Source organism: Manis pentadactyla, chromosome 9 (assembly GCF_030020395.1).
Source record: "Manis pentadactyla isolate mManPen7 chromosome 9, mManPen7.hap1, whole genome shotgun sequence".
Classification (NCBI taxonomy): domain Eukaryota; kingdom Metazoa; phylum Chordata; class Mammalia; order Pholidota; family Manidae; genus Manis; species Manis pentadactyla.
Genome location: NC_080027.1, coordinates 12,576,538 through 12,599,224, shown reverse-complemented (window position 1 = coordinate 12,599,224; position 22,687 = coordinate 12,576,538). Strand labels below are relative to the sequence as shown.

The window sequence follows — 22,687 nt, the reverse complement described above, 5'->3', positions numbered from 1 at the left end:
CCCGGGCTGTGCAGCCTAGTGGGCCAGGCCCACGCGGGGCAGGGGTGCCAGCCTGCGCCCTGCGTGCTCCTGGCCTGTTGTGGTCTGTGTGGAGAAGGGTGCTGCGTCCTCAGAGCTCAGGGTTCCTTAGCACCTCCTGGGAGGCTTGTCCCGCCAGCAGGTACCAGGGAAGGTGGACTCCTGGGTGAACTCAGCACTGCTGAGCGGGACAGATGACTAGTGGCGCTGGGAGTCAGACAACCAGAACCAGTCTCCTGCCCCCACCTACACCCAGATCATTCCAGATGACTCACAGATTTTTTTTAAAAGTGAAAGCAAGAAATCAGGAGAAAAGGGTAAATGATAAAAAGTCTTGGGGTGGGGATGAAGAAGCAGGGGCCAAAACACGGTTGCCTGAACGGATTGCTTTTGATGACAGTTTTCGTCACAAACCCACGAAGCAGCTGCATCGCTCTTGAGCTCATTGTCTGCCCTCTGTTTTGAGGTCCGATTCTGATTTCATTTTCTCTTGGGCTGCTTCTGAGGGCCCTCAGGGAGGTGCCACAGGGTGGACTTGGAGTACCTAGGCTGGGTCTAGGACTCGGGGAATTTCAGTCCATTTCTCCCAGAGGCCCCTGCGGCCCATCCAGCGTGAGTGGGCAGTCCTGTGTTCCTGGAGTGGTAGCGCTTTCCTCGGCTTAGCTTGTGTGGAAGCTCCCCCCTTACCCTCTGCAGGCGACAGCCTATCAGGAGGCTGTCCACTGTCAGAGCCAGAGATGACCTAGATCTTAACTGGAGCACCAACCAGGTTTGACCTGACCAGCTTTAGCCCAGGCTTCTAATTGTGACCCTAGTGGTTCAGCAGTAAGTGCTGAACCCCAAACTGAAAGGGGCTTTGCTCCAGGAAGCCTTCCCAGTCGGTACCATCCCTCCGCTTCTCCCCCTTGTCCTGTGGCTGCTGGGCCGCCAGCGGCTTGCCTCTCCCTGTTCCAGATGCACACCAGCCCCTCCCAAGGCTGTGCCTGCCCATCCAGCCAGGGCAGGGAGGCAGGAGGCCGGGAGGAGTCAGCCCAGCCCCCAGGGGTAGGAGCAGCTCCGGAGGACCGGAGCCCCCAGGGCAGGCAGGATCGAGGGAGAGGGCCTGACCCAGCTCAGCTGTTCAGTAGTACCCCCACAGCAATACTTCCCCCGCCCCCTGAGCCCTGGGAACGGGGCGGTAATGCCTCTGTGCAGGCTGGTGGAAGGGTCAGTGACTTCGCCGGGGCTTGCGGGTGGGCCAGTGGGGGCACTGACTCTCCGGGGCTGCTTTTCCATTTACAAACTGATGTCGGGCAGCTCACCACTGAGTCTTGGTGTTCTTACCTGCAAAATGGGGGGCTTGTTCCACTTCCAGGGCTGGCATAAAGAATAACTGAGAATGTGCATCCTTCGGTTACTGCACCCTGGCTGGATGGGCAGGCACAGCCTTGGGAGGAGCTGGTGTGCATCTGGAACAGGGAGAGGCAAGCCGCTGGCGGCCCAGCAGCCACAGGAGCAGAGCCAGACAGACGGCCTGTGCCCACGGGGGTTCTGATGAGTGAGCAGCCATTGAACAGGGCCATGGGCAGACGTGGACGGGACGGGACGGGAGCAGTGCAGCCCGGCTCCTGCCCCTCCATATGTGCCTGGCCCCCTCGGGAGGGCTCAGGGAGCCCCGCCGTGGTTTACAGAGGGCTCGGTCCCTCACCAGCACTCCTGCCGCCAGAGCACGGGACACCCTCCAGGGGCTGCCCAAGACCTTTTCTCCCCTCCCTGCTGCTGCGCCCCTGCCTGGTTCCGCCCCCTGGGAGGCCCTTCTGGATGTGTGACGGGATCCTCAGCACGAGTGGGCGCTGGGTAGGGGCAGGATGGGTCCCCTCCTCACTGGCCTGCGTCGGCTGTGACCATGCCCTGCCCAGGTCCTCCCTCAAGTCCTAGCGGACGTAGGCAGCCTGTGGCTCCGCCTGCTGCTCACAGCTGGTTTCTGCGTGCCTCTGTGGCAGGGAAAGCGCAGTCAAGCCGGGGGGGGGGGGGGGGGGGGGGGTCCAGGAGCCTCAGCAGGGTCCCTGCCTTCCCCCCTTGCCCTTTTCCAGAGCTGGCTGAATTGAGAACCTTCTCCTCAGTTTACACCCTGGGGGTCCAAGAAAGGCCCTGACAACCCAGGTGCCCTGGTGCAATTGGAAAATGTGCCCTCTGCCCCCCTCCCTGCTTCCCCAGCACAGCATGGTGAGCTGAATTCCCCCCCGACCACCCCTGAGGTGCTCTCGAGAGCCGAGCCCAGGAGTGCCCCTGAGGCCTAGGCTCCCTGCCCCGCCTTCCCCAGCTGGCCTGTCGTCGTCCCTTGGCTTCCTCAGGAAGGGCTCAGCCCAGATACAGACTGGGAAGCCGAAGGAGCCCGGCAGGAGGTGGGGCTGGCTCTGCGGGGTCAGGCCTCTGGGCTTTAATGTCTTGGGCTGGGAGGAGGGGGCTGCTCCCTGGAGAAGGAGGGCTGCAGCAGTAGAGGAAGAGTCAAGTTCCCTTTCCAGTGCACACAGCCTTGGGTGCACTCCCTAACCTCCCTGAGCCCTGCTCCCCGCTGCCAGCTGTGGGGAAGGTTCCCACCACACACTGCCTCACGGTCTGCCGGAGGGAGCTCCTGGGGGCTGGCTTCTGTGTCCTTGTGACGTGCCTCCATCATCCCTAAGCACTTTCTGATAAAACAACAAAAGCCAAGTGTGCAGGCCCGTCTTGTGCTTGCCCTGCCCTGGCCCTGGAACCAGCCGTTTTCCCAAGTGCCCTGGTCCATCATCATGCAGGGATTGCACCAGCTCCAGGTCCAGTCCACCGCGGAGGGGCTGTTCTGCGTTTCTCCCCTTCCGTATTTAACTTCATTCTCGGATAGAAACCTGCTGCCCTTTCTCGCAATGCTTCTTCCAGGATCAGTTTCCAGTGTAATGAGTGCCCTGTGGCTGCCATCAGTCTCTTCCCCTCCTCACTTCATCCTGTTACTGGCACCCCTGGCTGGGCCAGTGAGGCCACCGTGGCCCATGTGTAGCCTCCTTCCTAACTCCCCCCATGGTGCCACTCCGGGCTGCAGAGACAACCCCTCACCCCTCAGGGGGCGGCACTGGGCCCCCGCTGCCCCCATCTCCCCATCCAAGCACAGAGACTTACCTTGCTTAACTCCATCTAAAGGCTCAGAAGTCATCCTTTTAAAAGTTCATTTTAAAGTTTGGTTGTTTTGTGTACAAAGGAGTACCTGTTCCTTGTAGAATTCTACCAGCAAAAGTTTGAAGAATCAAGATCGCTCAGGTTAACAGACCTCTGAACCTCTCAGTGAGCCAAGGGGCTATTAGTTCATAGAACTGATCTTAAACAAGGGGAGAATAAACTAAGATTAAGGATGGTTATTAGAGGGAAAATGGGAACCTAGTAGAACAGGGATGGAGTCTAGATTTCTCTGAATGAGTCTTGTTTTATAATCTTGACTTTGGAACTAGGTAAATATTTTATATTACTTAAAAAATGTAAATCAATAAGCAATCCCTAAACATCTAAATAAACAAATGAACCTAATTTTCTATCAAGCTGGTTGCATACCAACACAGCAAAGAATTATTTAGAATGATTTTAAAATATAGTATTTGACCTTACACCCCTACTGGGGCATCTACTAGGGATAAAAGGAAGCATGGTGAAGTCAGCAGTTGACAGCAATGACAGCGGTATCGCTATTTTAAAACATACATAGCTAATAAGTAATTACGTTAATGTTATTGGAGCCAAAATTGTCTTGCATAATAGACATACATATTCAAAAGTTAAGTAAAATTCTGTAATCTTACATTTGCATTATGAAGACCAGTATGAAGTCATAATTTTTGTCCTTTGAAAAAAATACATTTTTCTTAGCTCTGCCCAATGAAAGACTTAAAAGCAAATACAACTCAATAGCAAAAAGCATCACTCAGATCACAGTCCCAAAATAACACCACTAAAAGAAATCAGGGCTCTTTGGAGAAAGGCCGACTCTGGGTCTGGGGCAGCAAGTATGCAAGATAAGCCGAAATGATCTTTTCATGCTAGATAGCAAGGAAGCTTTGACATGCCATTAGGTCCTGATACAGAAGCCACCTTTAAGGGACCGCCACTAGCCAGAGACAGGACAATTAAGGCACCCAAAATAGGAACAGCCTGTGTTCAAACATCCAAATATGTAAGAAAAAAAAATTCATAATGGTCCTTTACAAACTGGTCACTTCTAGAGGTTGTTGAGAACGATGCTGGTAATGAAGATGTCATGGGCCCTGTCTAGGCTCTGCTTTGAGAGGCTGCTGGGCTTTTTCCAACCCTTGCAGCGCCAGCTAAGCTGTGTAGGCTGCCCAGTTCTGTGGGGCCGCCTACCTTCAATTCTGAAGTTGAATCACTTCAAACTCTCCATTTCCCCAGCTTGGGGGTGACAGCTGTTTCCTCCTGTTGCTCAGTGATAGCTCCGTGTTCACTTTTTGCCTTTTCAGTTCTCAAAACCTTGTTAATAATGTGGTAGGTATGGCAGCTGGTGATGGGCAAAGGGGATACTGATTCCATTCTGACTCCTTTGGGGTGTGTTTGAAAATTTCCATTATAAAGCTTTGTTTAAAGAGAGCAGAAGTCTGTTGGCTTAGCAGCAGAAGAAAAAATGTACATATGTTCAATCAAAGACATGAACAAGAATGTTAAGAACAGCACTACTTAAAATAGCCCCAAACTGGAAACAATCCAAAAGCCCACCCACAGTAGAATGGGGAAATAAACGGTGGCCGTTCACATGACGGGATGAACGATCCGGATGACCCTCCCAGACACGGTACGACGTAAGGAAGCCAGATGGAAAATTGTACACACTGTTCATTTCCATTAATACAAAAACAGCATAATTGATTCATGCCATTAGAAGTCAGCATGTTGTTTTTGGGGGTAGAGACTGAAAAGGGGCAAGCAGGTGCTTCTCGGGGGGGATCAGCACATTTTATTTGGGTGCTGGATGTGTGAGTGTTGCTCACTTAGCAAAACATACTGAGCTGTATACTTACTACCTGTGTACTTTCTTGTATGAATATTCTCCAATAAGAAGTTTACCTAGAGATATATAGACTTGGGAAAAGTAAGGATATATTATCACAGATACAGAAGAAATTAAGTAATCACAAGAGAATATTTTGATTAAAAAGTATGACAACCAATTGGAAAATTCAGAGGAAATAGATGATTTCCTAGAGTACTGTAAAAATACCAAGACTGACCTTGGGAAAATTAGAATTCATTAATACATCAATTACCAAATAAGAGATTGGAAAGGTGATTAAAGCTGGCAAGGGCAAAGAACCTAAGGCCCCGCATGATGGAAGAGCACACACACCCAGAAATACTGGCCTCTCTCTGCACCTTGGTACAGAATGGGAATGGTTGTCCTCACTACAGGGCTGTGGTAAGACTCCCCATAGCCATTTCTCCGAGGCCCTAACACCCTGGGAAGGCAGAGAGCCTCACTCAAGATCTCCACTCCAGCCAGGTGGGGTCCCAGCCCTTCCTGCAACACCCATTTCCCCTTCCTGACTCCTGACCACCAGATCCTGCCATCTCAGGTAACTCGCATCCCGGGCCCTTAGCCTGGCATCGCAGGCCTGTACCATCCAGAAGGAACACGCCCCTGCCCAACACGGACACACCGCAGACCCCCCTCCCGCAGACCCCGTCTGTGCACCTGCTCTAGGCGACACTGAGAGGCAACATGGCTTTCTGGGCCAAGACATGCCCTGCTCCGGGGGATGGGGAGGAAGCAGGAGGGCTCCCAAACTGTCTGATACTCAGCCCTGGAAAGAAAGAAAGTCGGAGCCTAGAAAAGGGGAGATCGCCCTGCAGAGGCCCTTTCTTGCAAAGCTATATGGGGCCACAGATGGTGAACAGGTTTGACAGGGCAGACCTTGATTGCCAAATGCTAAATTATGAGAGACATAATGGGACTGACCCAAGGGAAAGAGGAAGGTACTTAGAGGCTTCCGAGATGAGGCAAACGAGGAAAGGCAAAGTAGACAGCTGAGTCTGAAAGCTTCAGCAGTTTCTAGAAGGGAGCAATTGAGACAGTGGGGTGGGGAGCTCCCTGGGGAGAAGACCTTTAGAGATGGGGGTTCTGAGGTCTCCCTCTGCCTACCACACAAGGTCCCACAGTGTCCTAAATCCCATGCCGTTTTCTGAAATAGGGTTTCTGGAGGGGACGTCCATAGCCACAGACACTGCTGCATGAGTCCCCCTGCATGCTGATTTGGGGACTTTAAATCTGAAACACTGGGGCAGCTCCCCACCTCCCTCCAAGTGGTCGCTGGGCACATTCTCATTTGTACATGCTGGAGGGAAGGGGACTGATAACGAGGGTAAGTGAACCCCCACGGAGGGTGTGGGACTCGTGTACAGTCGCTGTGGGGGCAGCGGGCCCCTTTGGTTGGACTGAGGCTGCTGTCGTGTCACCGGATTGTATAACTGGAGGTTAGGCGTGCTGCCGCCAGGGGCAGTAGCTCACTTACTCGTTGCATGTGTTGTTATGACCCCTGTTGGTAATTTCCATTAATGTCGATGGAATACGGAGTAGTCGGAACCACAGCGCACACCGTGAGGCCGAGAAGAGTGCTCCTGGCATGCAAGAATTAATCGGAGCACGGTGATACCCACACTATTTCCATACTTAACAACTGGCACTGGCCAGCACCCCAGTGTGAACTAGCAGGGCTTCGCCAGTAGGTACTGTGGCATCAGATTATGACAACAATAACTTTAAAAGTTGCTGCCACTACTGGCATTTGGTAGACAGCCATGGACATTGCTAATGTTGTATTTCCCTGTCAGCAGATGTGGGGTCAAAGACTGCATGCTTGTAACATTATGTCCCAGAATAGTCACATGTCCACATGGCCCCTTCCTCTGCCGGCAAGCTAAGTATGAGGTGTGTGGATGGCCTGGGGCTGGTCAAATCCAGGCCTGCCTTAATGCTTTATGGCCTTATCCATGGAAACATCTTATTGAGCAAACCCCTCTGGCCAAGGTTTTGTTCCTTTGGGCACTGCTTGCCCAAGAATGATTCCTTCTGGCAAAACAGTAGTTTAGTCCCAAATCTCGCTCCTCTTCAGTTAGCACGTAGTCTCTGTGCCCTCACCCCAGCAGGCACGGAGTCTTTGCCTCTTTTCCCATATGAGCAGTTCCCTCTCAGTCCTGAGAGCGCACAGCCTTGTCCAGCCGGCCACTCCTGGACTTTTGGTACTGAGGCCCAATAAACTCACATCTCATATGGTGTCTCTGGGTCTTTTCTTCAGTTTCCTGAACTCTCTCCCATCGCACCCGCCCCGCAGGCAGGCACACAACACACCTTTGCCCTTTCTTAGGGACTGTGGACTCTCTTGTGGTATGTCCTTAATGGACCCAACTCGAGCAGAGCACGAGGTCCTGTTGGTGTCCTGCCTTCCCACTCCGTCAAGACATCCTGGCAGTGCCTCCTCCTGAGTGAGGAAACTGCCCCCACCGCCTCGCACGCGCCTCAGATACCACGCAGGTGGTTGCGCCTTGAATGAAAGCAAAATCCAGTCCTGCAACCCACGTAACTTCCTTAGGGAACATCTGGGTAACTAAGGATAAATCGCTGGCCGTGTGCCTCCAGCCACAAACAGGCCCTACACCAGTTTGGCGTCTCTGTGCACTGCAGGCAGCATACTCCGCATTTAATGATTTTACTAACACTATTGTACTGGGCCAGAAGACAAGACACCACGTCTGACCAGGCCCTGCAACAGGAAGCCTCAGGAGATCAGGGAGCTGTAGATCAAACCCTGCCAGGGGCTCAGTCCCCTTCAGACCCCACGGAATTCATCTCAGCTCTGGGAATTATATTCCACCAGTGCTCACTGGACCCAGGGCTTTTGCATTTATGGATGTCCTCCTGGTGCTGAGACATGTACTCTATGGTCCCACACATCCTCTCAGCACATAACAGATTCCTGCACGCTGGCCAGATTTCAACAGCCGGCACTTGCAACTCTCTGCCTGAGGACTTTCCTGGCCCCTTGAAGCCTAGTCTGCTCACAGGTGGGCAGCCCAGAGGCTAACCTCCTCAGGAGCAGCCCTCCAAATGTAGGAGCTGAAGGGAAGATAACCCAGCTGCCTGGCCCCCCAGGGGACTATTGCTGAAGTGTGTTTGACACTGGCTCCCAAAGTTCTCCATATAGAAAACTTCTAGTATAGTCACCTGTAGTTTAAATCTGCTAGAGAACTTAAGCTGGAATAAAGAACACAATAGATGAGATATACAACAGAAGGGATACAGTGCAGGAATGAAACAGAATTAAGAGACTACACTGAGAAAGTCTTCTAAGAGGAAGGACTGAAGAAATGAAATATGTAAAACAACTAAGAGATGCGGAAGATAGAGGTAAATGTGCTAACATTTAAATAACAGGCATTCTAGAGAGAAATATAAACATGGAGGTAGAAAATACTTGAAGAAATAACAGAGACCATGTCCCTGGGGTGATACAAACATGAAGCACCTTGGATCAAAAAAGCCCAAAGAGTGCCAGGAGGAGAAAAAGGAGCAATTCACACCTACACAAATCATCTAGAACTTTAAGAATATCAGGGATAATGCTTGAGAGGAGAAAAAGCATATCACATACAAAAGAATGAGAGGAAGACTGACATCAGGTTTTTCAGTCACAACACTGGATGCAAGAGGATGATGAAGGAGTATGCGAAGAACTGAAGGAAAATACTTTAGAATCTAGAACTTTCTATCTATCCAAACTGTCATTCAAATATGACAGATGGGTCCCAATATACCAATTATTACAATGAGTTAAATGGACTAAACGTTATCAGTTAAAAGAAAAATAATGATTAAATTTTTATGAATCCAGATACACCTAGAGACAACAAAAGCCTGGGGGGACACACACAGATTGCAAGGAAAAGGGTGGAGATGGCTTATCAGGGAGAAATACTGACCAGAAGAAATCCTGGGTAGCTATGCTAACATCGGATGAAATAAACTAAGACAGAAAGCATCCGTAGGGATGGAAAGAGTCACTCCATAATAAAAGGTTTAATTCACCAAAAAAGATAGCAACCCTAAACAGGGGGTACTTAATAACACAAATTCAAAATGCATTAGGTACAAATGGACAGACTACAGGGAGAAATCATGCGTCTGCCTCCGGGACCCACTGTTGCGGAAGGTCAGTCCAGCCACTCTGGACAATATTTGGCAACATTGCCTAAAGTTGTGACAGAGCAATTCCATGCCTATAATCTGCTGCAAGGCAAACTCCCACTTGTGCAAAGACACACGTAGGCATGTTTACAACAGCAAAAATACTGGAAAAACCCAAAGGCCACGGGCAGAAGAGTGAATGGATGAATTGTGACACAGTCTCACAAGGAAATATCCCAGACAATCAAAGCAAACAAACTGCAGCAACATAACAGCAGTGAGGAGAGTCATAGGAATGTGGCATTAAATGCAAGAAGTCAACCCCATGACATGACATTCAGCCTGTTATCTTTTTTTTTTTTTGGTTTCATTAATCTACAATTACATGAGCAATATTATGTTTACTAGACTCCTCCCGTCATCAAGTCCCCCCACATACACCATTACAGTCACTGCAGCCTGTTATCTTTTTCATAAGGTTAAAAATAACCTGAGAAAACCATATAAAAAGAAAACAAGGGCATATGGGATCAAGATAATTACCTTGCGTAGAACAGAAAATGGGAAGGATGGGGGCTAGGATGGGAGGGTGGAGGCCTATGCTTGCCTGGGTCATCGTACAGTCCTAGCCTGTTTTATGATGGTAAGTTTGAAGGTCCTTAATTTTTAAAAATAACCAGCTAAATGTTTAAATACAATGACTTATGGGCCAAAAAAGGAATCATAATAGAAATTAGAAAATACTCAAAACTAAATTATACTTAAAATGCTAGATAATTCATACCTATCAGGATGGCTACTATCAAAATACCCAAAACCCAAAAGGATAGAAAATAACATGCTGGAGAGAATGTGAAGTTGGAAACCTTGCACACTGTTGGTGGGAATGTAAAATGGTGTGGCCACTACACAGTATGTAGTGTGGCGGTGGTTCCTTAAGAAGTTAAGAATAGAATTGCCATATGATCCACCAATTCCATTTCTGGGTGTATCTGCAGAAGAATTGAGATTTGAAAGCAAGGTCTCGGAGAATTTGTACACCCATGTTCACAGCAGCATTATTCACAATAGCTAAAGGGCAGAAGGAATCCAAGAGTCCATCAACAGATGAATTATAGGCACAGGCGTACAATGGAATATTATTCAGTCTTAAAAAGGAAGGAAATTCTGACACATGCTACCATATGTATGAACCTTGAAGACATTATACTAAGTGAAATAAAGTAGCCACAAAACACAAATATTGTACAATCCCACTTACCTGAGGTATTTAGCCAAACTCATAGAAACAGAAAGTGGAATGGTGGCTGCCAGGGGAATATGGGACTGTTAGTGGGTGTAAAACATTCTGGACTTTGGCTGCACAACAACGTGTATGTACTTAACACTAATGAAATGTACTCTTAAAAAGCTGGTGCTTTGAAGAGGAATAAATGAACTTGTACCAAGAATAACAGGATAAAAAAAGAATGTAGGAATTAATAATATTAGATAATAAAAAGGCAACAGAACTGTTGGTTGCAGTCAAGATTACAAACATAAGGAAGGCAATTCTACAGATAATTTTGTGCCAATAAATCTGGAGCTACAGACAAAATGAAAAAAACATAAAAATGTGTTCCTCTGAAAACATAACTGACTCAAGAACAGAAACCTGAGAAATCTACTATCAACAACACAAATCCAGGGTTAAGAATCTATACATCCACCCCCAAAATGCCAGGCACAGATGGTTTCACAGCAACTTTTACCAAAAAGTTTAGAAATGCAAAATTCCAATCTTACACAAACACTGGTAATGACAATAGAATGCTCTCCATCTCATTTTTTGAGATTGGCATGACTTGGTTACATAAACCAGACAGGGCAGCACAGGAAGGGAAAAACTTAAACCATCTCAACTCAGGAGCCTGAATGCCAAACTCCCCCAAATATCAGAAAAACAGATTCAGCAATATATTGAAAAATACATCATGACCGTTTGAATCCAGGAACGTAAGGATATTTTAACGTGACAAAGTGTTAAGGTATCTTATTACTTTTACAGATTAAAGGAGAAAACCCATCTGGCTAGTTCAGTCTGCCATGTGAGCTCCTTGGCACATAAATAAGGCGACTGGAGGGTAAGGGAGGAAGTGAGCTGGCCTGCTTAGGGCTGCTGCAGTGAAAATGACCTGGCTGTGTAAAGGCTGATCCTAAAGCGACAGAGCGCACAGCCTGAAAGGCCATAAATCTCAAACTGCAGTAGGTGTCAGTACCATTCATTAGGCAACCGGTCACACAGACTGGCCATGACACTGGGGCATAAAGGGCTCTTAGAACACTTAGCTCATTCTGGGAGATCATTTGGTTGGATTCCGCCACTGAACTGGGAGGACAAGGGTGGGATTCGGTTTGGGGAAGAAGTAAACAGAATACAAAGACTCTACCTCCATCAGGATCCTTGGCTGCAATCCACAGGGGCTAAATGGATGATAAGAGATGGGGAAGTGAAGATTTAAAGAGTTAATGGGGAAAAAAGAGGTTATTAGGTAAATCACAGAATCACTGAGGGCTGGAGAAAAACATAGGGCCAGACTTATGGAACAATGCCAACAAAATCACTATGGATACACATGATGAAGTAGGAAACAGTCATAGGAGTACTTAGAGGAAAATTTATGGTTGTAAATATGTTAGAAATAAAACTGAAATTAAATTAAGCATATGACTCAAGAAGCTAGAAATGAGCAAATAAATCCAAACAAACAGAAGCAAAAGGCCATCGTGCAAAGGTAGCAAAAAATATATATATATACACAGACAGACAGACAGAATACAGGACAGACTTTGTTGGTTTTATCTGCTCTCACATGTTGCCCCCTTTTTCTGATAAAATAACCTCTCTATTCCATGGGAAACACGTGTCCTGTGGATCAGATGGGGCTTATCTTGCCTCCACCCAGCCTCCTAGCCTCCCTACTCAGCCCTGGCCACAGTGGATGCTCGGGAGAGCAAGTGCTCTGAGTAAGGCCAAAAGGTACTCCTGAGACCCGTGGGTCCTAAAGAAGGAACTCTTTGTAAGGACTGAGTGTAAACTGGAGCTTCCTACAGAAAATACCTGTGGCAAGAAAGGGACTGATCAACAAAGAGGAGCAGAAACAATCTGAGAAGCAAGCGAGAGCCCTGGTGAGATCATGCTGGCCTTGGATCGGCTCTGCCAAAGGCTCTCCTCTCAGACATCGGGCCGGTGAGTCTTGGTTAGCTTCTGCTAGTTTGAGTTAGACTTTGTCACTTACAAGTAAGAAAGTCCCAACAACATAAATACCATGTACGACTTTTTGCCCAAAATAGCTCCATGAAATACATGGCTCTAAAAAAAGTGTAAATTAGCAAAACTGACTCAAGGATAGACAACTTGAGTAGATAAAATGCCACAGAAGAAATTGAAAGATGGTTAAAGATTTACTCCTAAAAAGGAATCAAACACCAACGTTTTCATAAATATATTGTACTAAACTTTGAAGCAACAAATAATTATTTTCTATTCAAGCCTGAAGAACAAGACTGTGTGTTTCCAAACCCATTCTACAAGGCTAACATAATGCTCTTATCAAAACATGACAGAGAGATCATTAAAATAAATGGTGAAATTAGCCCAGGGATAGACACAAACATCCTAAATAAATAAATAATATGCTAGAAATCTCAGCAGGGTTTCTGTCAGAATGCAAGGATGGTTCAATATTAGAAAACCTGTCAATGTTAAATCAGTACAATAAACAACAAAACCCTTTGGTTATCTCAATAGATGTCAAAACTCAACACTGTTGAATAAAAGAAAATAAAACAGGAATCTGGGAACAGAAGGAAACATCTGCAGTCTAATGAAGGTTATCTGCCAGAAACCTACATCAGGAATCCCATTTGATGATGAAACATGAGAACAAGTCCCACTAAGACGACCATACAAGGGTGCCATTCAACATTATAAAGAAGGTCCTGGTCTCCATCATGCACAGGAAAAAGAAATGAGTGTAAAGGATGAGATAAAACTGCCACTAGTGGGTTATAATTTGACTCTCCATCAAGAAAACCAAGAGAATCAACTGAAAACCTATTTGAACTAATGAGAATTCATTTGATCAACAGGTGAGTACACAAAATGGATAGCCTTCCTATATGCCAGTGATGGTAAGAAGTGTAATTTCAAAAGAACCCATTCAGACAACAAATAACTCTAGAATTCCTAAACTGAAATTGAACAAGAAACATGGAAGACCCATATGAAGACAATACCTTACAAAAGTACATACATACCTCATTTCTGGATAGGAAGATTCAAAAACTGCTAAGACAACACTTCTCTCCAAATCAAACTGTAAGATTTAATCCATGCTGATAAAGTTCTCAGGACCTTCCTGTCACCACGTTCAGATCTCACTGTTCCAGCTTCCAGGGCACATCCCATCAGGGGGTAAAAATCAATTATATCCAATTTTCTTGCCCCGTACACACCTTGAGCCAAGCAAAAGATTTGAAATAAATTTGAACCATGAGGGAAATTGTGCACCTCCTGGCCGGTCAGTGTGGCAACCAAATCAGTGCCAAGTTGTGGGAGGTGATTGGTGATGAACACAAATGGCATCAGCCTCACCAGCACTTACCACGAGGACAGCAAGCTGCAGCTGGACTACATCTCCAAATACAATGAAGCCACAGGTGGCAAGTATGTTCTTCATGCTGTCTTGGTGGATCTGGAACCTGGGGCCTTTTAGGCAGATCCTCAGACCAAACAGCTTTGTTCTTGGTCAGTCTGGAGCAGGCAACAAGCTAGTTGACTCCGTCCTGCTTGCAGTGCATGATGAGGCAGAGCTGTGACTGCCTGAGGGCTTCCAGCCGACCCACTTGCCGGTCGGGGGCCAGGCTCAGGGATAAGCACCTTGCTCATTGGCAAGATCTGTGAAGAGCACCCTGACTGCATCATTAACACCTTCAGGGGGCTGCCCTCCCCCAAGTGTCTGCCCCTGTGCTTGAGCACTGCTGTGCTACCCTCTCCATCCATCTGATGAGACCTACTGCACTGACGATGCTGGCAATCAACGTGGTGCCCTTCCCACGTCTACACTTCTTCATGCCTGGATCTGCCCCTCTAACCAGGCATGGAAGCCAGCATTATCGGGCCCTCACTGTGCCTGAACTCACCCAGCAGGTCTTCGACACTAAAAACATTATGGCCACCTGTGACCCCTGCCATGGCCAGTACCTCACTGTGGTTGCTGTTGTGCATGGGTCGATGAGCAGATGCTCTTTGTGCAAAAAAGAACAGAAGCTACTTTGTGGAATGGATCCCCAACAATGTTACAGCTGTCTGTGAAACCCCACCCCGTGGCCTCAAGATGGCAGTCCGCTTCCAGGGCAACAGCTGTCCAGGAGCTCTTCGAGCACATCTCAGAGCAGTTCACCGGGACACGGGGGTCCATGGCCGAGGTGGGGTTCACCGAGACCGAGAGCAACAGGAGCAACCCGGCTTCTGAGTACCAGCAGTACCAGATGTCACTGCCGAAGAGGAGGATGATTTTGGTGATGACAACAAAGAGGAGGCCTAAGGCAGAGCCCCATCACCTCAGATTTCTCAGTTCCTTCAGCCTTCTTCCTCATCTGCCCCTTCCCTGTCCTTCAAAATTTTCATTATCTGCCTCCATCTTGTTTTTTTCTTGTGTGTGTGTGTTGGGTGCCCGGCACATTACAGGCGCTCAGTATGTGTTGTTTGTTGAATGTTTCTTCTTTCCACTCTGGAAAAACAAACCATTCTAGGTAACCCTCTATTTCCTTCTAGTGCCCATTCCTTCCATCTGTCCAGCTAATATTTCCCTCTCTGCTTTCAAGATAATCTTCCAAGAGCTGGGGTTTCATCAGATCATTTTAAACTATGTGCTGAAAACCCAAACATCCCAAGCCCATGTGGTGGCCCAGGGGGAAGGCAACCACGCCACCTCTCAGGAGGTTTAGGTCCCTGCAAGGACGGTGGGGGGGGGTCTCCCATTCTGGAGCTAAGTTTTGGAGATGTGGCTCCAGGATGTTGGAGTCATAATTTCCAAGTATTTCCCTGCTGCTCTCTCGGCTTCAGGGGAGGTGTTAACAGTATAATCTCCGATTTTAGTCTCCCTCCAGGCTCCGTCCTGAGCTGTTTTCTTTGCAGGGGTCTGCCCCACTCTGTTAAGGGGGACCCTTCCGTCTTCCGGTTTACCTTTCTCGCACACGGGATTCCCTCCTGTCCCGCAGCTGGAGACAGGGGTCAGGAGGGGGAAGAGAGAGACCAGCTTGGTGCCCAAGCCTTCAGAAAGGTGCTACCCATCCCCACCTTTTCTTACCCCCAAAACGAATACCAGCCCTACTGTATATGTATGGAACAGTGTGTCCTGCCGATGAGACATCTGAGTCATTCCCTAGAGGAGAGATGACAGGAGACATTTTTTTCAAGGCAGTAATAAAAAGGAAGCAATAAGATGTTGCCTTTTCCCCTACGCTTCGTTCTGTTCTACTCTACACTTCAAATTTCCATTGTGTTGAACTTGCTGCTTTTCATATTGAAAAAAGGACATTGCCTCAAGAGCCAAAAATAAACGGGAAATGGAAAAAAAACTATGCCAACAAAAATCTTGACAAGACTTTAAAATGAAAGTCAACATTTAAAAAAAATTCTCATGTAAGAGAAAATATGAAAATAAGAAATTTTCAAAGACACAGAGGCAGGGGCGAGGAAGCCGAGACAGCAATCATACTATAAAATGTAGTATATGAACATAGATCAATAGTACATATTAGAAATTCCAAAGAGATCCATGTACGTATATATAGAAATTTAGTTTATTTTAAAAAGTTATTTTATATTAGTGAGGAAGGAATGATCCATTCAATAAGTGGTATAGGGAAAAGTGGCTATCCCTTTCAGAACAAAGTTAGCCATCTCCCATAAAAAGTAAACTTCAGATGAGTTAAAAATAGATACACATGCATATATACCTAACTCATCTGACATTTTTTGTGTATACACAAATTTTTATACATATATATATACACACACATACGCAAACACATGTATATATATGTATTTAGTTAAAGCTATACTAGCCAAACTAAGAGAAAGCCAAGCAGGAGCAGGTAAGATGAGGTACCTATGAAGAATACAGGATCAGTGACAAGTTTGGGGGGTTGTTTTTTAGATGGGAGATTCTATGCATTTGATGCTAACACCTCCAAGTAGAGAGGATTTCAAAAAACCCAAACTCAGAGTCCTTAAGCAAGGAGACAGGCTCCAAATCACAAGAGGAAAGGTTTAAGTTTCGCTGGATTACAACGGGAAGTAGAAAGACAGGAAGCTCCCTAAGTACAAGGTAGGGTTGGTAGTGGGAGGGGAGAGTTCCCTCCAGTGGCTCTTTCTAATGAAGTATGTGCTGTGGTCAGCAACTAGCCGGAATGGGGAACTGGTAGACAAGACAGAAGTTTTTTTTTTTTTTCTCCCTAATCAGTTAAGGCTTTTACTGAATTTCTAAAATACCACAGATAAGGCTAAGGAATCTAGATTCTGGCATTCTGTTTTTGCAGCTGCACAACTTAAATCTTAACTCATCAGCTTGCTGAACTATTCCTTTTCAGAAACATAGATACCATCCACAAATTTTCTGATTATCCTTATTTTTAACTGTTGTGACTTGCTCAGTCAAAACAAGTGAATTTGATACAAGTTCAGTGTCATTTCCTTCAAGAATCAACTCATCTTTCCGGGCTTGAGATACTGAACAAGCAATATGTGGCCTCATTTGAACCCTTTTGGATGTATTTATTGCCCCCCAAATTTCGGATTTCAATGGGACAACCATTCTACTGAAGAATGACGTTGATGTTACTTGGGCACAGACACAGAAAGGAGAGACTGCACTGGCCAGGAGGAGGTTTGACTAGATAAATACAATGAAGGGAGACAAGGGAGTGGAGGGTGTGGACTATGGAATTGATGCTGCACAAGGAGGGAAGTGAACACAGAATGGTGAGAATGTGGTGGGGCTGGAGAACGAAGATAAATAAGTTTTGTATTAGGGGAGCTAAGCAGGTAAGCAAGAAAGCAGGAGGTAGTGAAAGTACAGTGTTTTTACTCAAAAGGTGCTGCAATGTCTACTGATGCCAGGGTCCAGGGAATGACTAGAGATGTGAGCGGCAGGCCGGGAATATAAGACAAGGGCATTAGTGATGAGAGTATCAAGGATGAGGGGCTACAGTGTTGAACAGCCCATCCATGGCACACAGAAGAAAACGACACAGACAGAAATAGAAGACTCTTAAGTCGAGGTAATGTGATGTGGCCATGCCAACGATGAGAGTATACAGCCGGAGGTAAAAGTTTCAAAAAAGAAGCGGGAAGATGTGGTTTACAAGAGGCCTGAGAAGTGACGGTCTGAGCAGCCACGAGGCGCCCCCAGCCAGGGGATGGACACAGCAGCATGGAGGTGGGCGCTCCTGCAGGCACAGGTGACTAGAAAGGCAAGGAAAGCGGCTTACGGGGAACTGAAGAATTCCTCCTGAGCTTCTCTAGAGGAGGGGAGGCATTAGGTTCTTTGGCCGTGATCCTGAATCAGTACTATTTGCAAGCAGGCAGTAACCCAGGTTATTAATACACGGAAGGAAGCACAGCTGAGCTGGGCGCTTCCTAAGTGCTCAATGAGAGCAAAAGAATCTAGGAAAAGATTCCGGCCATTCCCCATTTCCTGCTCATTCAGCCCACCTGTCCTGGAGGCCTCCACCACGAAGTGGTTAACTTCACCACAAGTCCCTTCTCCCTCCAGAGAGCCACTCAGACACCAGTACAAGTCACCAACCCACCAGGGGTTTAATTCTCCTAGATCAGAAGGTCAGTTCAGAGAGGGGCCCTGCCTTGTCCCATCCAGGCGGAAAGATATGCAGAGCACCCTGGGAATGTCCAAGCTCAGAGGAAACAAGAACTGGTCTCAGAGCAAGAGGAGAAGTGGGTCCAGGGTCTCAGGCTGCCTCCTCTTCTTCACTCTCCTCCTCACTCTCGTGATACTGTCTGCGGTTGGTGTTAACAAAGAGGTCAGAATCATCTTCAGAGCTGGATTCTTCTGATGACTGTGGATCAGCTGGGAGTTCCGGCTGAGTCTGTCTGCAAGGAGGAAAAGATTTAGTCCACTGTCCTCTGGGAAAACCTGATCTGCAATCAGAGAGCCCCCCAAAAGGGGGACCTTATGGCCAAGGAAGACAGGCTAACGACTATCCTCCTCCCCATCTTATAACACAGGAGCTTTGTGAGGACTGAAGGAGCTAGTGCACGTAAAGTTGCTTAGGATAGTACCTGGGGTGCATTGTGGCACACTGCTAAGCAACTTTACGTGCACTAGCTCCTTCAATCCTCACAAAGCTCCTATGTTAGAAGTGAGGAAATCCAGGCTTAAAAGATTAAGTAACCTTCTAAAAGGCACTGGTTCCAAGTGGCAAAGTCAGGATTTTAACCCAGGTTATCTGACTTTCAAGCCATACTTACAACCACGTATTTAGGAACTCTCACCAGGGACCTGACACAGGGAGAAAGGCAGGCTGTATTCTCCCTGGAGGCACCAGGGCCTGAACCCCTACTTTCTGTCTTCCCTATACCAACTCTTGCTCCTTACCTGTTCCTGTTGTGTTTCTCAGCCACTTCAGAGAAGGCCTCAGGCCTGGGCCAAGAGAAGAGCCAGGGTCAGAAAGAATAGAGAAATTGCTCAGCAAAAAAAGCTATTTCCAGTTGTTCCTGCCTAGGATGCCATGACCTTCCTTCCCCCAACTCGACAGATAGGAAGTCAATCCCCCCAAAAGGAGGACACCTACCAGAGCCCCTTTTTTTGCAGAGAGCGCACATGGTCTTTGCAGAGCACAAAGGAGATCTCAGCTTTCACCTTTTCTCCCTCTTCAATAGGGTCAACAATGAGAAAGTCCCCTGCAGGTAGAGTAGAGAAAAGGCATAGTCATAGGGCTGGCAGTGGGCAAAGCCAAGGCACTGGGAAATGGTTCTGTCTCCTAGAGGACTGCCTCTCTCACCTCTCTTGATCCAGATGTTCTTGCGGTATTTGGAGGGCATGCTCACCAGGAAGCGCTGCCCTTGGGCTGTCTCTACCTCATGCAAATTGTTCCCCGGGGTCCTGAGTACCTGGTCCAGGAGAGACAGAGAACTAGTCGGTCTGGTCTGTCAGCTCAAACACCCCATGAACTGCACTTTACCCTAATCCATCCGCTGGATTCAACAGGATTAGAGGGGTGGGGAGCAGAGCAGCTTGTGCCCAGTACCACTCACTCTCACGATCTGCTGCTGGTCAGAGGGCACCATGTGCTCCCCCAGCACCTCCTTCACCACATGCTTCCTCTTGGTGGCCTGAGACATGCTGGATCCAGTTCTGGGCGGGTGAGGGAGGCAGAGACTGTCAGTTTCTCCTCCTGAATTTCTTGGATGGCAGGCTCAGAACCCAGGACCGATTTGAAGATGGGGAGGAGCCTTTTACTAAAGAGTGACACAGTGTCCTGGTTTAGCACATGAGCTCTGAAATCTAATTGCTTAGATTCAAATCCTTCTTTGGCTATTTTCTAGCTGTTCAACTACTCTAAGTGTCAGTGTAAACAGCTAGCTCAGAGCATTGTTATTAAAATGAGATAATGTAAGCAAAGCATTAGGACAGTGTATGGCACACAGAAATAACTCATGCTATCATAAGTACAGCATAATCATAAAAACTAAGTATGTGTTCCAGAGAATTACATCATTCTTGGCACCACTCCTAAAAGAATGTGAGATAAACTATTTATCTTTCTCAAATTGAACATCCCAAATGTGGTATAGCACAATCTGTAACACACTACAGGTAGAGACCAGTTGGGAGACCATAGCGAGAATCCAAATCAGGAACAAATTAATTAAAGGTCGGGGTAAACAAGCTTGGTCTGCGCCACCTGCTATATTTCTGACTTGGGTATTAAAAAGATAAGGACTGGTACCAAGACTGATGGCTTCCAAAGGAAACTCCTAAGTTCCACCTCTAGTTGCCTTCCCCTGCCATCCCCCATCCCTATCCCGGAGAAAAGACACCCAGAAAGACACTTATTCTGGGGCCCTCGTCTCCCACGGGCGCTGCCTCAACGATCTGTTTCTCCAGGCTAGACGCTGAGAACGGCTCAACGATTTCACTGCGCAGCTAAGCAATGAAGGCACAAAAAAGGGACCTACCGGCGGTCACGACGGTGGCGTCGGCTTGGACTCACGTCTGCTGCGCCTCTGGTTCCCACCGTACTCCTACAAGCCAGTAGGCGAAGGGGACGACGCTGGTCGGCCAGAGTCAGATCCTTCCCAGCACCGTACTTCCGGCGCTATCACTGAAGCCTCGCGGCCACCCTCCCCGTCTTGTCCGTTCCTCTAACTCTTCCCACCGCCGGGTCGGTCACGAGTAAGACTTTAGTTCCGGACGCCGTGCAGCGAAGAAATAAAGTTTTCTCCTCCGAGACCTCCGCTCCCTGAGACCGGATCTGCTGCCCAAGAAGCCAACCATAGAACGCAGCTTGTCCGCCCGCGAAGCGACCCTAAGGGCGCTGGTGAGGTCCTGGGGCGTCTCGTCTCTATGACTCTAAGCGGCTAGAAGTGCCCGACTTGGTTTATTCCGCCTTGCTCGTAAGACGACCCGGAGGCGGAAGTGAAAGAAAGTTCTAGTGGGTTGAGGTATCGGCGGGAGCAACCGGGTGGCGGGAGGAACCGTTACAGGAGCCCGAGCTGCTGGTGAGCACGAGCCGCAGTACAGGGCCCGAACTGGAAGCCAAAGGAAGCTCGGGTGGAGGGGAGCACCGGGGCCTCAGGGACTGGGACAGGCCAGAAGGATGCGCCTTCGGAGAGAGTTTGGCCGTTGTGTGGGAGGGAGGCGGGGCGTGGGGGCGGGGCTGGCGCGCCCAGAAGAGGAGGATCCCGGGAGCGGACCTCTTGGGACTTGGTAGCTGGTGCGCACGCTCCGTCCTGTATCTTGGCTCTGGAGGTGTTCTGTGGGGACGGATGGGGTAGGGAGACCGTTCGGTTGGTTTTGTGTCCAGGTATGCGTTCCAAGCAGGGTCAGTGCCTCTGCCCGGGCAAGGTCGCAGAGGGAGTGGCAACTTAACGGCGGGCCCTGGCTACTGACCCTGGGAATCGTCCCACTGCTCCGCGTGCGCCACCTGTTGAGGCAGGATAGCTTTTTCTTTGGGTCATTACGAAAATCCAGAGAATGGAAGAGATTTTTGTTTTGAATGGTAGGGGAAAAGGCTCTCCTTGGCCCTCAGCTTTCTTATCTGTGAAATGAAGGGAAGAATAAGCTCCCGTAATGGTTGGCTCAACTTACCCTTAATATAAAATTTCCAGTGAGCCCTTGGGGGTTACCAGGTTTTCAGCCCTAACCTACCTTTTCTTGGGATCCCCAGATTAAGCCTGATCAAGATGACAACCTCCCAAAAGCACCGAGACTTCGTGGCAGAGCCCATGGGGGAGAAGCCAGTGGGGAGCCTGGCCGGGATTGGTGAAGTCCTGGGCAAGAAGCTAGAGGAAAGGGGCTTTGACAAGGTGCGGTGTGGGTGCATGCCCCTGGGGAGGGCTGGGGGTGACAGACTACAATATTTTCTGGCAGTTTGTCAGTGAAGTGAGTGTAACTGTTGGGGTTGAACAGTGATGTATAATCCAAAGAGATAGCCAGAGCCTGCCCTGCTTCCTCAGCTCATGTGCTTTGAAGCTACAAGAGTGGCCTTGTTCTTAGTACCACGAAGCACTTAGCACCACGCCCTTTATTTTGCTTATTTCTTAGGCCTATGTGGTCCTTGGCCAGTTTCTGGTGCTAAAGAAGGATGAAGACCTTTTCCGGGAATGGCTGAAGGACACATGTGGCGCCAACGCCAAGCAGTCCCGGGACTGCTTCGGGTGCCTCCGAGAGTGGTGTGATGCCTTCTTGTGATGCTTTCTGGGGAGCCCCCAATCCCAAGCCCCAGCATTGAGTCTCCAGTCTAGTGGGGACTCCTCCCTGTTCTCTACAAAGGAAAATATTGCTGTTGTCGAACTCACCTCTGAAGTACGCCAGGGTCTCTTGGGAGTCCTCGCCCTTCACGATTTCACCTTTTTTGGAATTCTCACTTTTGCATGCATCTCCCTTAATCTTCTGCCAGTTTCATGTCGACAATTACCAGCTTTTCTGAGTGGATTCCTGGCTCCTTCCCTCACCTCCACCCTCACCACTGGTCTGTTTTATGCCATTTGGCTTCTTTTTGACCAGAACTGTCACTGTCCTTGTAAAGTTTTTTAAATCAATAAAGTCAGTGGCCTTCATGACTGGGCTCTGTGGTTGAAAAGCAGGTGGGCTGGGAATTGCCTTTTCCTCAGGGACTGACCAGGTCTGCTGCACTCCTTATCAGTGCAGATGGAAACTGGCAGCTTCCCCACTCTGGAAGGCAACCATCCTG

At 48.1% G+C, this 22,687-nt stretch overlaps 2 protein-coding genes and 1 pseudogene across 2 annotated transcripts; 2 read left to right on the top strand and 1 right to left on the bottom strand.

Moving 5' to 3' along the window:
• The first annotated feature begins 13,096 nt into the window (after window positions 1-13,096).
• On the top strand, window positions 13,097-15,475 carry LOC118931644 (tubulin beta chain-like; annotated as a pseudogene).
• A 2,571-nt stretch (window positions 15,476-18,046) lies between these two features.
• EIF1AD (eukaryotic translation initiation factor 1A domain containing) lies at window positions 18,047-20,774 on the bottom strand. The gene is made up of 6 exons (XM_057506883.1): window positions 20,451-20,774; window positions 19,527-19,730; window positions 19,274-19,382; window positions 19,064-19,172; window positions 18,868-18,912; window positions 18,047-18,362 (listed from the first exon to the last, which is right to left on the bottom strand). Exons 2-6 carry the CDS (start codon window positions 19,611-19,613, stop codon window positions 18,221-18,223), a joined length of 492 nt encoding a protein of 163 aa, XP_057362866.1. The 5' UTR covers window positions 19,614-19,730; window positions 20,451-20,774; the 3' UTR covers window positions 18,047-18,220.
• Window positions 20,775-21,160: 386 nt separating this feature from the next.
• BANF1 (BAF nuclear assembly factor 1) lies at window positions 21,161-22,553 on the top strand. Its single transcript, XM_036929674.2, has 3 exons — window positions 21,161-21,265; window positions 21,662-21,800; window positions 22,039-22,553. Exons 1-3 carry the CDS (start codon window positions 21,261-21,263, stop codon window positions 22,183-22,185), a joined length of 291 nt encoding a protein of 96 aa, XP_036785569.1. The 5' UTR covers window positions 21,161-21,260; the 3' UTR covers window positions 22,186-22,553.
• Window positions 22,554-22,687: the final 134 nt, after the last annotated feature.